At 48.6% G+C, this 15,185-nt stretch overlaps 1 protein-coding gene across 1 annotated transcript; it reads left to right on the top strand.

The window, feature by feature from the left end:
• The first annotated feature begins 3,299 nt into the window (after window positions 1-3,299).
• GDF5 (growth differentiation factor 5) lies at window positions 3,300-7,723 on the top strand. Its single transcript, XM_004312882.4, has 2 exons — window positions 3,300-4,210; window positions 6,418-7,723. The coding sequence occupies exons 1-2, from the start codon at window positions 3,586-3,588 to the stop codon at window positions 7,290-7,292; spliced, it is 1,500 nt and encodes a 499-aa protein (XP_004312930.2). The 5' UTR covers window positions 3,300-3,585; the 3' UTR covers window positions 7,293-7,723.
• Window positions 7,724-15,185: the final 7,462 nt, after the last annotated feature.

The raw sequence follows: 15,185 nt of genomic DNA, 5'->3' as shown, positions 1-15,185 counted from the left end.
GCTGCATTGGGTCTTCGTTGCTGTGTGCAGGCTTTCTCTAGTTGCAGCAAGAGGGGGCTACTCTTCGCTGCGGTGCGCGGGCTTCTCATTGTGATGGCTTCTCTTGTTGCAGAGCACAGGATCTAGGTGCGCAGGCTTCAGTAGTTGCAGCATGCAGGCTCAGTAGTTGCGGCACACAGGCTTAGTTGCTCTGTGGCACGTGGGATCTTCCCGGACCACGACTCGAACCCATGTCCCCTGCATTGGTAGGCGGATTCTTAACCACTGTGCCACCAGGGAAGCCCAGGCTAATCACTTTTTATAATTTATTTAATTGAATCCCCACAAACACCCTGTGAGGTAGGTACTGTCATGATTCCTGTTCAGAGTTACAAAAAGGTTTAGAGGATTCCAAAGATAATATAATATACTAAACCATATAGCAGAACTAGAATTCAAAACCAGGCCTGTTTGTCTCCAAGAGCCCTTAGTCTTTATAAAACCATGTTCAAGGGCATCTTGATTGTTTGATTTATTTTTGTTCATTTGTTTGTTTGTTTATTTTGGCCACGCGGCTTGTGGGATTTTAGTTCCCCTGACCAGGGATTGAACCCGGGCCCCTGGCAGTGAGAGCGTGAAGTCTTAACCACTGGACCGCCAGAGAATTCCCGATGTTTTTGATTTATTCATCCCTTCATTTATTCGCTCACTCAGGCTTACAAAATACCTAATTCGTGGCAAGACAAGAATCCCTTCCTTTCAGGAACTCAGAGTCCAGCAGGGAAGGCACAATATGTCTGTAAGTAACTATACCTTAAAGTAGAAAATGATGGCTTTTGTATATAAGGGCCGGTTAGAGATTCATTCATCCATACGACACACTGAGAACCTGCTATGTGCTGGGCCCTGTGCCCAGCCCTGGGAATAATTGAAAGATAAATATGGTGCCGTCTAGTCATAATCTCATGGGGGAGACAGGTATGTAAATAAATTATTACTGCTATAAGGAATTACGTTATGATTTTTTAAATATGAAAAAAGTACACAGAGTAGAAGAAATGAACTGTGTCGGAGACAGGGGGGCAGAGGCAGAACTGGATAATCTTGGAGCTGCCAAAATGGAAAGGGGCACAGAAAATGTGTGATGGCAAATCAGGAGTGTGTATTTTCTGGTGAATGAGGGAAGGCTTCATGGAGGAGAGGGCACATGAGTTGGCACTTTTCAATGGGCAGGTTTTAGAGAGAGGGAGGATTGGAACAGAGAGATCCGGGAGGCTTAGAAGCCAGTTATAAGGGAATTATATTAGGACAGGCCGTGAGGAGGACTGAGACAGTGAGGCAGTGTGGATGGAGAGGATGAAGGAGCCCCAGAGATGACTGCTTAAGTGGACAAGTCAAAAGGGAAGCCAAGTGTTGTGAATCTGGGCAACCGGAGGGATAGTTAGGAATTCAGCTCTTCCTTAAAGCTCCCCCTGAACAGTGTCTGGTAGTGTATTGATACTTTGAGATGGGAAGGTGGAGCTCTCCTGGGGTTTCTGACCTAGGGGCACCAGATGAAGCTTGAAATGGCCAAGTTATGCAGCTGTGCTCTGAAGATCAGCAAGAATCTGGACATATCACCATGAAAAGGCTGGTCGAGCACCTGGACAACCGGGCTGTGAGTTTCATCTTCTTTCATTCATCAAATGCTTACTGAGCTTCTACTCTGTGCCAGGTTGTGCTGGGAAACCAATCTGGTGACCTTAGAGTAGGAATGGATCTCTATCAGGCAGGCTCAAAGAATCTCGGATTAAGAAGGAAGCCTACCTGACTGCTTCTGCTGCTGCTATACCTCTCACAGTGTGACAAGTGTTGTAGCAAAACGTTCAAGAAGGGGTAATTGGCTCTGTGTGGGGATCTGGGAAGGCTTCCTGGAGGAGGTGAAACTTTTTTTTTTTGACTGCTTTGGGACTTCGTTGCTGCATGTGGGCTTTCTCAAGTTGCGGCGAGCGGGGCTACTCTCCGTTGTGGTGCGCGGGCTTCTCCTTGCGGTGGCTTCTCTTGTTGCAGAGCACGGGTTCTAGGCACGTGGGCTTCAGTAGTTGTGGCTCGCGGGCTCTAGAGTGCAGTCTCAGTAGCTGTGGCGCACAGGCTTAGTTACTCCGCGGCATGTGGGATCTTCCCGGACCAGGGCTCTAACCCCTGCCCCCTGGATTGGCAGGCGGATTCTTAACCAGGGAAGGGGGAGGTAAATTTTCAGCTGAAGCTCTCAGGATGAGGAGGACTACCTCCCATTGTGGGAGTGAAAGGAGGGTATTCCAGGTAAAGGGAACAGTTTTCCCCCACGAGTCCAGCTGGAATTGAGACTTCTTCCAGAACTACCAGAAAAGCACTGTGTGGGAAATCATTTTTCCAGCCTCCTGAAGGGGCCGCTGCTGCCCCAGGCAGGGGCTGCCACCCCTGGACTCAGCCAGTCCCTCCCAACAAAACTGAGTTTGTCTTTGCTGGGGTGGCAGTGAGGTACACTCTGGATCTGCCTCCATCTAAGGAGTAGGCTCAGGGTGGCAGCGCCCCCAAAGCCTGAAGTAACAATCTGAGCTCAGTCAACGGCATCTGGGGGGAGGGGTGTAGTGGGTACTGATACTTTTCTGTCTCTGGGTCACCACAAGTTTAATAAAGTAAAAGAAACTGTGGGTAAATGCTGCCATCTGTACTGCCCACCCCCCAACAACAAATCAGGTCCCAGACTAGACGCAAAGGTTGCTTTAAAAACACCCCAAGGACTTAACTGAAAACCCACACTCCTCATGTTTCTGGGGCTTAAGATCCTTGAGTTCACTCCTCAGCATCTCTCCTCAGGAAGGTGGGGTGGGCTGCCCCGTGACATGGAGGTAAAGACCCGAGAGTCTGCTCCGTGGGACTGAGAGGCCCCCCCCAAGCCTAGAAGCCCCCCTCGGGGCTGTGTGCCAAGAGTCCCCATGAGCCATGGCCTCAGAGGGCAGCGGTGATTTTTTTCACATAAATATATCGCACTTAAATGAGTTTAGACAGCATGACATCAGAGAGTAATTAAATTGGTTTGGGTTGGAATTCCGTTTCCAATTCCTGAGTTCAGGTTTGTAAAAGATTTTTCTGAGCACCTGCAGGCATGTGTGTGTGTGTGTGTGTGTGTGTGTGTGTGTGTGTGTGTGTAAGTATTTTCACTGGAAAGGATTCAAAACTTAAAAAAAAAAAAAAAAGAACTGGAGCACACAGGCAGCATTACGCCATTCTTCCTTCTTGGAAAAATCCCTCAGCCTTATACAAGCCTCCTTCAAGCCCTCAGTCAGTTGTGCAGGAGAAAAGGGGCGGTCGGCTTTCTCCTTTCAAGAACGAGTTATTTTCAGCTGCTGACTGGAGACGGTGCACGTCTGGATACGAGAGCATTTCCACTATGGGACTGGATACAGACACACACCCGGCAGACTTCAAGAGCCTCAGACTGAGGAGAAAGCCTTTCCTTCTGCTGCTACTGCTGCTGCCGCTGCTTTTGAGGGTCCACTCTTTTCATGGTTTTTCCTGCCAAACCAGAGGCATCTCCGCTGCTGCCACTGTTCTCTTTGGTGTCATTCAGCGGCTGTCCAGAGAATGAGACTCCCCAAAGTCCTCACTTTCTTGCTTTGGCACCTGGCTTGGCTGGACCTGGAATTCATCTGCACTGTGTTGGGTGCCCCTGACTTGGGCCAGAGACCCCAGGGGGCCAGGCCAGGATTGGCCAAAGCAGAAGCCAAGGAGAGGCCCCCTCTGGCCCAGAACATCTTCAGGCCGGGGGGTCACAGCTACGGTGGGGGGGCCACCAATGCCAGGGCAAAGGGGGGCACCGGGCAGACAGGAGCCCTGACACAGCCCAAGAAGGATGAACCCAAAAAGCTGCCCCCCAGATCGGGTGGCCCTGAACCCAAGCCAGGACACCCTCCCCAGACAAGGCAGGCTGCAACGCGGACTGTGACCCCAAAAGGACAGCTTCTTGGGGGTAAGGCACCACCAAAGACAGGATCTGTCCCCAGCCCCTTCCTGCTGAAGAAGGCCAGGGAGCCTGGGTCCCCTCGAGAGCCCAAGGAGCCATTCCGCCCGCCCCCAATCACGCCCCACGAATACATGCTCTCGCTGTACAGGACGCTGTCCGAGGCTGACAGAAAGGGAGGCAACAGCAGCGTGAAGTTGGAGGCTGGCCTGGCCAACACCATCACCAGCTTTATTGACAAAGGGCAAGGTGAGGGGGCGGGGGGGGGCAGGGGCACGGCTCAGAGGGAGGGGCATCTGCATGCATGGAGGGGGCTCTCAGAGCCCCGCCACTGCACTGGTGGGAGACAGTGTGTGCATCTGGCCTGGGTGGTATCTGGGACTTACCTCACACACTCCAGGTCCCAGGCTGTTGGCATGTCAGAGCTGGAGGGCACCTGGGGATCACCAAGTGCCAATCCTGCAAGGTGCAGAGGGGATTACTGAAGCCCGGGAAGGAGATAAGACCTGCCTGTTGGTGGCAGAGTTGGGGACCAGCCTCTAAGACTCTTGATTACCAGGCCATGCTCTGTGCTTACGTGAATTGGCCAGACTTTCCAGGCTGCAGAGGGTTGTAGGTTTTCTCAGATGGCAGAGAGAGAAATTAATCTCAGATACCCATGGTTCTCCCACTTTGCCTTTGGCCTGGGGGGCAGAGGGGACAAGATAGGTGACGACAGTAAATGAGGCATAGTGGAGTTCTGGAACAACCTCTAGATATACGAGGTGGGGCAGGGTGGACAACAGACCTAGGGTCTAACTCACCGTGTGACCTTGGGAAAGCCCCTTCTCCCTTTGGGGTCTCAGTTTCCCCATCAGTACAACCCTATGGAGGTTGGATTGGGTGATTTCTGAGAGCCCTTCAAATATGAAAACTTTTTGTCCTGTCCTAAACACACATCATTTTTATCACGAACCCAGGAGACGATGTGCTCCCTTCACTTCTCCCTCTGCCCACCCCACATCACTGTCTTGGCTTTTCCTCTCAACTTGCTGTGTGATCTCAGCAAGTCCCTTCCCCTCTTAGGGCCTCAGTTTCTCCATAAGTGTGAAGAGGGAGGTGGACCTGATTGCTAGAGTTGCTGGCAGCTCATACGTTCTGGTTCTGGGAGTCTTGGGACTTTGGCTGGCAGGGTGGGGGAAGGGTCAGAGAGAGGAAGAGGCTCCTCATTAGAGCTGGCCAGTGGGGGAATGACAGAGGTGGGGGGAGGCACAGAGGCAGCAGGTCTGGCTGAGGTTGGGGGAGGTGGCCTGGCTGCCTGCCCAGCCAGAGCAAGCTGTGGCCCCTTGGGGAAATCATAAACTAAGTCCCTGTGCCCCCCAGCTCTCAGGGAGCTTGGAGGGGGGAGATGGGGAGTTTAAAGGCCTAATTAGCTTCTAGAGCAATATTATGAATGTTTCCCAATGGCAAATTGGTATTTAGGAAGGAAGGCATGCTGATTCGGACATACTACTGAGCTTCTTATACACACACACAGCCTTATATTTATACGTACATGCTGAATCACACACACACGTACACACGTGCACACACACCTTACATATATGCAAGGAATCTTCTTACATATATATAGACACATATACATACATACCCTTCAAATATTCACACAAGCCCAATCATACATGCATATAACATGTCACTCACATATGCATTACTTTTCATACTCACATGTGAACTGAACCATACACACACACACACAACAACTGTCATTCACACACACACACACATTCACGTACCCAGCAGGGTAAGAAACATACACAACAAAATCATTATACTGGGAAGCCAGGAAAATTGGCTTATAGACAGGCTTTTTTGTTAACTTGCTGTGTGACTTTAGGCAAGTCACTCCCCCTCTCTGTCCCTCATCCGTAAAACAAGAACACTAAGATCTTCTTTAAGGCATGGTATAGTAGAAGCAGCTCAGGATCCGGTGTAAAAAGTTCTAGGCTGGAATTCCAGCTCTGCTTTTTCCCAGATGGGTGACCATGAGCAAGTTACTAACTTCTCTGAGCCTCAGGTTCCTCCCCTGGAAAAACAGGGGTCATTATAATGCCCATTCCACCTATCTTACCAAAGAGAAATCATAATGGATAACAGATGGGAGAGGGGCAGGTAGAAGGCAGTTCTAAGGCTGATGGACCTCTGCTATGCATCTCATTGACACAAACACCCAGAATCACTCAAATCAGCTACAGCCACATCTACAGATCAACAATCCTACTTGGTTGACTGTATAGGAAGCTCCCTTATTTTGAAAAAGGCTCCCAGTGGTTTGGGTCTTGCCCTCTGTCAGAGTGGGGAAGAGGTTAAAGAACGTTCTCTCGAGGGGAGAAGAGCTGTGGTCCTCCCCTGAGGCCTTAAGGTGACCAGCTCCCTTGGTGAGGTTGTGGGGAATGACTTATGGGTGTTCTCTCTAGATGACCGAGGTCCTGCAATCAGGAAGCAGAGGTACATGTTTGACATTAGCGCCCTGGAGAAGGATGGGCTACTAGGGGCCGAGCTGCGGATCTTGCGGAAGAAGCCCTCGGACACAGCTAAGCCAGTGGCCCCTGGCAGTGGGCGAGCTGCCCAGCTGAAGCTGTCCAGCTGCCCCAGCGGCCGACAGCCGGCGGCCTTGCTGGATGTGCGTTCCATGCCAGGCCTGGATGGATCTGGCTGGGAGGTGTTCGACATCTGGAAGCTCTTCCGAAACTTTAAGAACTCGGCCCAGCTGTGCCTGGAGCTGGAGGCCTGGGAACGGGGCCGGGCCGTGGACCTCCGTGGCCTGGGCTTTGACCGGGCTGCCCGGCAGGTCCATGAGAAGGCCCTGTTCCTGGTGTTTGGCCGCACCAAGAAACGGGACCTGTTCTTTAATGAGATTAAGGCCCGCTCTGGCCAAGATGATAAGACCGTCTACGAGTACCTGTTCAGCCAGCGGCGAAAGCGGCGGGCCCCACTGGCCACACGTCAGGGCAAGCGGCCCAGCAAGAACCCCAAGGCCCGCTGCAGTCGGAAGGCGCTGCATGTCAACTTCAAGGACATGGGCTGGGACGACTGGATTATCGCGCCCCTGGAGTACGAGGCCTTCCACTGCGAGGGGCTATGTGAGTTCCCCCTGCGCTCCCACCTGGAGCCCACGAACCATGCAGTCATCCAGACCCTGATGAACTCCATGGACCCTGAGTCCACGCCACCCACGTGCTGTGTGCCCACGCGGCTGAGTCCCATCAGCATCCTCTTCATTGACTCCGCCAACAACGTGGTCTATAAGCAGTATGAGGACATGGTCGTGGAGTCTTGTGGCTGCAGGTAGCAGCACTGGCCTCTGTCTTCCTGGGTGATACATCCCAGGATGCTGGTCACAAGAGCCCCTCCACGCACTCCTGGAATCACAGAGGGGTCGGGAAGCTACAGCCAGGAGCATCTACACAGCCTGCGTGAAAGGGGATTTCAACAGCCTTGTTCACTCTCAGAGTGGGAACTGGGCTGAAGGTCTCTTTCTATCCACAAGTCCCCCTGTCTGAGGATCTCTGCCCTTCTGCTGCTCTGACTGGCAGGGACAGGCCCAGGGAGACAGACTCTGAATGGGACTGAGACCCAGGAGGCCTTGTCTTCCAATGAAACTCAGCCCACCACCTCTCCTTACCGGGACCTTCTCGATCTCTGGACTCTCCAGGGAGGGCTCGCCTTGGGAGAGGCACAGGTGCCACCTCCTCCTTGAATTACCATTGTGCTTGATGACTTTCTGCCCCGGGGCAGATGGATGCTGGTTGGGCAGGGGTGGGAAAGAGGGGGAGCGGGTTTGGGCATGGGTGTGAGGCTCTTAGACTGTTAGATTAAAATGTACATTGATGAGATAAAAAACAAAACCATGCCTAAAACTGTGGCAGATTTCTTATTTACCCCAGGGGACCCAGTGACCCTTCAAAGAATGACTGTCCCAGAGAGGGGAGGCGGGCTGCCCAGAGCAGAATGGGACAGAGAGCACAGGCTGAGCAGGGCCAGTGCTACCTCTAACCCCATTCCTGGTTTTCTTCCAGAGCTCCATCTATTCCACTGAGGCATAGCAACAGAGTTAGGTTTCCTTTTTGACATTCCTTAGTCAAGTTTGTTGCCTCCAAAATGGGTCCCTTAAATGGGAGGGAAACTGGGGATTTCATTTCCTCTAAAGTCATCCCCACTTCATTCACCAGTGTCTGCTCTGTCCCCTCTCATCCCCACATCATACTCACAGAATCAACTGGTCACCATTTAAAGGGCCCTCCACCTCTCACTGGGGAACGTGGGCTGCCACGATCTCCTCTTCCCCTATGGGGGCATCTCTTTTCTGTCACTGACCACTGTTCCTCATGTAATCTTACCTGTGATCTTATCTTACCTGCTACCCTCCAGTTCGGCACACATTCCACCTCTTCACCCCAGCTCTAGAAACAACTGGAGCTCCTCCCCTTTACATTATACCATATATAAATACATAATTATACATTAGTAACCTCCCCACTGACCTTACTGACCTTAGACGGACCAATGCCAGACACATTCCTGCTTGGGGCTTGGCCCAGACTAAATGCCCACTTCCCTTTTCCACTAGAACCTATGGGGAAGAGCGAGGCATGAGCTCTTGGGAGGGGAATACAGCCTTCTGGTAGGGAAATTTGGGCACCTGAGTCCTTGTTCCAAGGGCTCAGGACCAGGTTCTGCCTGGCTGAAGAAAGGGAGGACCAGCAGAAGAAAGCCTAGGCCTCAGCTTCCCACCCAGGGGGCCTCAAAATTTCCCCCATCTCTCTCCAGCTGGGTCTTCGATTCCCAGGGCTCCTAGCCAAAGCTGTTTCAACAGTAAGAATTCTTGCCCAGCTCTGGGCAGATCCTGTGTTTCTTCCCTCTAGGCCTGAAACCTAGGTTGTCAGGACCTGAAGCAAGAGCCCAGGGTGGGGGGCAGCATACCTTCGAGCTACCTCCCTGGCTTGGAGGCCATTCCCTGTCCCTGAGGGGCCAGCCTGAGACTGGAGCCTAGCCCTCCCTGGCCGAGTTTCGTTGTGTTTGGCTGGGGGCAGGCCCACAACCTCTGGAAGTAAACAAAGGAGCTGCACGGCAGACAGAGTTCTGGTGTATGTGAGAGGAGAGTGAGCCTGGAAGGGAGGTGCCCGGGGAGGCCAAGCAGTGGACTGTGGACACAGGGAGAGCAGTGTAGAAGCAGGGTGGCTGGAGACCCAAGGGCAGAGAGGCAGGGGACCAAGGGGTCACAGGTGGGGCAGGCTCCTACATGCACTGATTTCCTGGGCTGTACGTCCCTGGTTTCTTGGAAAGTCTGACAGATTGGAGCTCTCCCTGCCTTATCCCTATCAGAGAGCTTCAAGGACTCTCAGCCACGGTGCTCTTCCTGCTGAGGCCCAGGCATTGAATTGAATGTTGTGGCTCCAGCTTGATACCCTAGGAGCTTCCTCTCCCACCTCCACCTGTCCTAGAACACTTTTTCGCAAGAGAACCACTCAGACTCTGTACCTGACCCCCTTTCCCACCCAGACTATGGGGAACCAATCAGATTGTTGTGGGTGGGAACAGCCCTTCCATCCTAACCATCTGATCTGTTCAACTGCCTCCTTGGAAAATTATCCCCACCAGGCACCCACCTCCAGTCCCAATCATAACAGGCTGCATACTTGTACAGGGCATTCTCACACCAAAGGGTTCAAGGCTTATATCGTTCTTTAGAGTTCACAAACACTGTCTCAGCTGTGGTCTCACAGCTCTGCTGGCCTCAAAAGGCAGCCCAGTTTCAAATTTCAAGATTTGTCACTTAGAGTTAGAGGCCTTGGGCAAGTCGTCTAATTCCATGAACCTTGATTTCCTCATTTGTGAAAATAAAAGGTGGGGGGACGGGTAAACGATGTACCTATTTCATGAGGCTAACTGTGAGGATACGAAAGACACTCAGCACAGTAGCTGGCACAGAGGTGGCACTCAACAAATGTTAGTTGTTATCATTATTGTGCCTCAAACAGTCTTGTGAAGCAGGCAGGGCAAGGAATGTTACCCTCTGCTCCCCTATTTTTACAGATGAGAAGCTAACAATCCAGAGAGGTAACTGCAGGTCTCCTGCAGGTCTCTGTATTCTTTGTACCATTCTTGCCACTCTTCTGGACCCCCAATTCCACTGACCCCAGTCTTGGCAAGTAGTAGAATTATCTTCCCGGGGCTTGGCGCCCTGGTCTTAAAGTATCTCCTTGGGGACACAGAATATTGTTAGTTCTCAGGGAGAAATAGCTAAGCATATAGTTTAGGGCAGGGAAAATGGGAGGTCCATAGCAGAGGAAAGAAGTGAGGCCCCCAAAGCTCTGATGCCATCTCTTGGCCTCCTCCACATCCCCGTGTCCCAGGGCCACAAGCTGGAGAATCAGCTGTTCTAGGGCTTGGAACACACAAGCTTGGGAAGCCTCTGACTTCACAATTAGTTCTTTTGATCTGAATGTAATGTGAGGAAGCAGAGTTAAGCAGAATAGTCATATATGCTTAGGAGTCAAGCAGATCTGGGTTCCAGTTCTAGTTCCACGACTTTCCAGCTGAGTGACTTCGAGCAAGTTACTTAACCTCTCTAGTTTCTCTAACTGTAAAAGAGGGATAATAATATCAAATTTAATGGACCTGGGATGCAGGAAAGGGGATATTCATTCATTCCATCCATCTTTGATCCATCTATTCATTTATTAACCAGTAAATATTTATTGAGGGTCTTCTATGGCTCAATACTGTTCTGAATGTTGGGGTAATAATAAAAACTACAATGTTTATTGAGGGCTTATTATGTGCCAGGTACTGTGCTTAGCACTTTACATGAAGTCTCTTATCTTGCAATGATCATGCCTTCAAGTTCCATGCATGAATGAAAGAGAAAATAAAGATCCCAAAGGATACTAAGATGGTAAGGTAATAGACTGAATCAAAGGAAATGAAATAAAACAGGGGGGAAAGTCATCAGAATGCATGAAACCAACCATACAAGTACAAGATATGAAGTGTGATTTCACAACTTCAGATGGGAAAGAGATAGTGTTGTAGGTAGCTGTGAACTTAGTAGAATCAACTGAATATAATGTGGGTGCCTAAGTGCAAATACAAGTGTGGGCTTTATTAATAGACATGTACTGTACAAACCCAAAGAGACTGTGGTTCTGCTCTCTTAGCAGGACTTGGGGAGTGTTGGGATGGAGAGAATAAGGGAGAAGCAGAGTCAAGGGTGAATCCTGTGGCTTTTTTGCTTGAGCAACTGGGCGGATGGTGTGCCATTCAACAACAATGAAAAGAGAGAACACAGAAGGAGGACAGATTTTTAGAGGAAGATGATGAGGTCAGTTTTGGACACGTCAAGTTTGAAGAACTCTTACAAGGTTAGCTTTAACTAAGAAAAATGGCAATTCTTCCATTGAAATGATATAAAGAAGAAAGGATACATGCACGCTATACAAGTAGGTTTGTTTGGTGGTGGGAAGTTGAGTTTCCTTCTGATGGCTTCTAATTTATTTTTTCTCTGTGAAGCAGGAGGCGAGGCTATCTGTTCAGAGACAGTAAGAAGGGGTCAGAGTCAAGGAACGTGGAACAGGTTCCTGTTATGGGTTGAATTGTGTCCCTCAAAAGAAATATGTTAAAGTCCAACACCCCTGCCCCTAACCTATGAATATAACCTTATCTGGAAAAAGGATCTTCACAGATGTAATCAAGTTAAGATAAGGTCATCAGGGTGGACCCTAATCCAGTATGAGTGGAGTCCTTATAAGATGAGAAGAGACACAGAGACAGGTACAAAAGAAGTCCATGTGCTGACAGAGGCAGAGACTGGAGTTAAAAAAATCAAGAAACAGCAAGGATTCCTGGCAATGACCAGAAGCTAGGAAGAGACAAGGAAAGATCCTCCTCCCCTAGAGCCTTCAGATAGAGCGTGATCCTTGTCAACACCTTGATTTTGATCAGAATTTTTTTTTTTTTTTTTTTTTTTTTTTTGCGGTACGCGGGCCTCTCACTGCTGTGGCCTCTCTCGTTGCGGAGCACAGGCTCCGGACGTGCAGGCTCAACGGCCATGGCTCATGGGCCCAGCCGCTCCGTGGCATGTGGGATCTTCCCGGACCGGGGCACAAACCCGTGTCCCCTGCATCGGTAGGCGGACTCTCAACCACTGTGCCACCAGGGAAGCCCAACACCTTGATTTTGGACTTCTTATCTCCAGAACTGTGAGACAATACATTTCCATTGTTTTATGCCACCTGGCTTGTTTTTTTTGTTGTTGTTGTTATGGAAGTCCTAGGAATCTAATACAGTTATAAACGGTAGTTTTGGAAAAGGGGGGCAGAGTTGAGCGTAATAAAGGTTGGTATCCATATTTGATGGTACCAATATGTTCCTTGCATGATTTTCTCCAATAGTACTCAATAACCTAGATGCAGGCATGGTGTCTCTCTAGGTGGGGGGGCAGGGATAGAAAGACATTTGAGCAAGGGAGTTATATTGCAAGAGATAAGCAATTACAGTGACAGACTGTATGATCTGAGTTAGATAGAAGGAGAGAGATGAGAGGGTTGACAGACTACTGTGTAAAGAGAAGAGATAAAAAGCCTGGAGGTCTCAATGAGGTAGAAATGACAAGTGTCCTAGGAATGAATGGACACTTAAAGAGTAGGATGGTGAGGGAATTCCCTGGCTGTCCAGTGGTTAGGGCTCCGTGCTTCCACTGCAGGGGGCACAGGTTCGATCTCTGGTCGGGGAAATGAGATCCTGCAAGCCGCATGGTGTGGCCAAAAAAAAAAAAAAAGGACGGTGAGAACCCAGAATGGCATAAATTAAAATTTTCTTAATTAAAACAATTCTGGTGATGCGGTTCAGGAATTGGCCATGGGAATGGGCGGCTGGACACTTCATAGAAATGGAATCATACTCATAGTGTATGTAGTCTTTTGTGATTGACTTCTTTCACTTAGCATAATGTTTTAAAGGGTCAGCCACGTTGGAGTGTATCAGTAGTTCATTCCTTGTTATTGCTGAGAAATAATCTATTTTCTGGATATATCACATTTTATTTATCCATTTCATCAGTTGAAGGATATTTAGGTTGTTTTTGGCTATTATGAATAATGTTGTGATGAACAACCATATACAATTTTTTGTGTGGGCATGTTTTAATTTCTCTTAAATATATACCTAGGAATGGAATCACTGGGCCATATGGTAACTTTATGTTTATCATTTTTAGGAACAACCAGACTGTTTTCCAAACATCACATACATCAATGTATGAGGGATCCAGTTTTTCTACATCCTTGTCAGCACTTTGTATTACATGTCTGCTTGATTATAGCCATCTAGTGGGCATGTGAAGTGGTATCTCATTGTGTGTGTGTGTGTGTGTGTGTCTGTGTGTGTGTGTGTGTGTTTCCCTCATGACTAATAATGCTGATCATCTTTTCATTAGCTTCTTGACCATTTGTATATCTTCTTTGAGAGACGTCTATTCAAAGCCTTTGCCCTTTTTTTTTTTTTTTTTTTTTTTTTTTAAGTACGCGGGCCTCTCACTGTTGTGGCCTCTCCCGCTGCGGAGCAACAGGCTCCGGATGCGCAGGCTCAGCGGCCATGGCTCACGGGCACAGCCGCTCCGCCGCCATGTGGGATCTTCCGGGCACGAAGATCCGGACCGGGGCACGAACCCGTGTGCCCTGCATCGCAGGCGGACTCTCAACCACTGCGCCACCAGGGGAGCCCTCCTTTGCCCATTTTTGACTGGGTGTTTTTTTTTTAATTACTGAGTTGTAGACTTCTTTGGATATTCTGCATACAAGTCCCTTATCAGATATGTGATTTACAAATATTTTCTCCCATTCTATACCTTTTCGCTTTCTTGATGGTATCTTTTGCAACATAAAAGTTTAAATTTTTATGTAGTCCAATTTATCTATTTTTTTCTTTTGTTATTTGTACTTTCGATGTTTTATCTAAGAAGGCTTTGCCTAAAACAAGGTCACAAAGATTTACTCTTATGTTTTCTTCTAAGAGCTTTATAGTTTAGCTCTTATATTTGGATCTGTGATCCATTTTGAGTTCATTGTCCATATGGTGTGAAATAGGAGTCCAACTTCATTCTTTTGCATTGTCTTTTAAAATTTTTGTGAATATGTATTATACCTCCACAGCTGTAATATGCCTGAGGGCAAGGACCAAGTTCTACTTCTTTGTATTTTCCATAAAACCAATGAGTAAACTTTTTTTTTTTCAGAATAAGGTTTTGAGAGTGATATGGATATTTTTCTTTCAATTTTATTTTATTTTATTATTATTATTTTTTCAGCCGCACTGCGCTGCTTGCAAGATCTTAGTTCACTGACCAGGGATCAAACCCGGGCCCCTGGCAGTGGAAGCTCAGAGTCCTAACCATTGGACTATCAGGGAATTCCCTTTTCTTTCAATTTTAAAGGTAATTATATAGATACAGTACAAACTCCAAACAACGCAAAAGGATATATAGTGAAAAAAATATGTCTCCTTTCCAGACCTAACCTCCTAGTCTCCCAGCCCTCTTCTTCAGAATCAACCATCATAACCACTATTACCAGTTTCTTGTGTTTCCTTCCAGTGATTTTCTACAGCTACACTAGCACATACTTAGAATAGGATCCAAAGTCTTTACCATGGCCAACAAGCTCCCCCATGATCTGGCCTCTAGGGCCAGGTTGTCAACCTCATCTCTTACCATACTCTTCCTTATTCATTTGGCTCTAGGCCGTGATAACCTCCTTTCTCTTCCTTGGAAACACCAAGCATTCTCTCATGTTGGGACCTTTGCACTTGTGTTCTCTCTGCCCAGCATGCTCTTTTCCAAGATATTTACATGGGTCACTCTCTCATTTCATTCACATTTCTTTTTTTTTTTTTGGCTGCGCCACACGGCTTGCAGGATCTTAGTTCCCCAACCAGGGATTGAACCCAGACCCCCGGCAGTGAAAGCACCGAGTCCTAACCACTGGACTGCCAGGGAATGCCCTTGAAACTTTTTCTTGACAATATCATCACCATCTTTGCACTGATGACATCTATTCCATGGCCTGGAAAAACAATCCTTTATTGACTCCAACTATCAGCTCTCTCCTCTGCTAATCCCAAGTTAGCTAATGATTTTGAAGAAAAATCACACAGAAATAGATGGATGCCATTAAAATTTTTGCTCTTA

Source organism: Tursiops truncatus, chromosome 15 (assembly GCF_011762595.2).
Source record: "Tursiops truncatus isolate mTurTru1 chromosome 15, mTurTru1.mat.Y, whole genome shotgun sequence".
NCBI lineage: Eukaryota > Metazoa > Chordata > Mammalia > Artiodactyla > Delphinidae > Tursiops > Tursiops truncatus.
Note: the sequence above shows the minus strand (reverse complement) of the source record. Positions and strands in the feature narration are given on the sequence as shown.

What these genes read in the sequence shown, in the direction of transcription:
- GDF5 (XM_004312882.4), top strand. Translation starts at nt 3,586, where the DNA reads ATGAGACTCCCCAAAGTCCTCACTTTCTTGCTTTGGCACCTGGCTTGG. An exon ending in CTTTATTGACAAAGGGCAAG is followed by an intron (nt 4,211 to 6,417) that starts GTGAGGGGGCGG and finishes TGTTCTCTCTAG; the next exon opens with ATGACCGAGGTCCTGCAATC.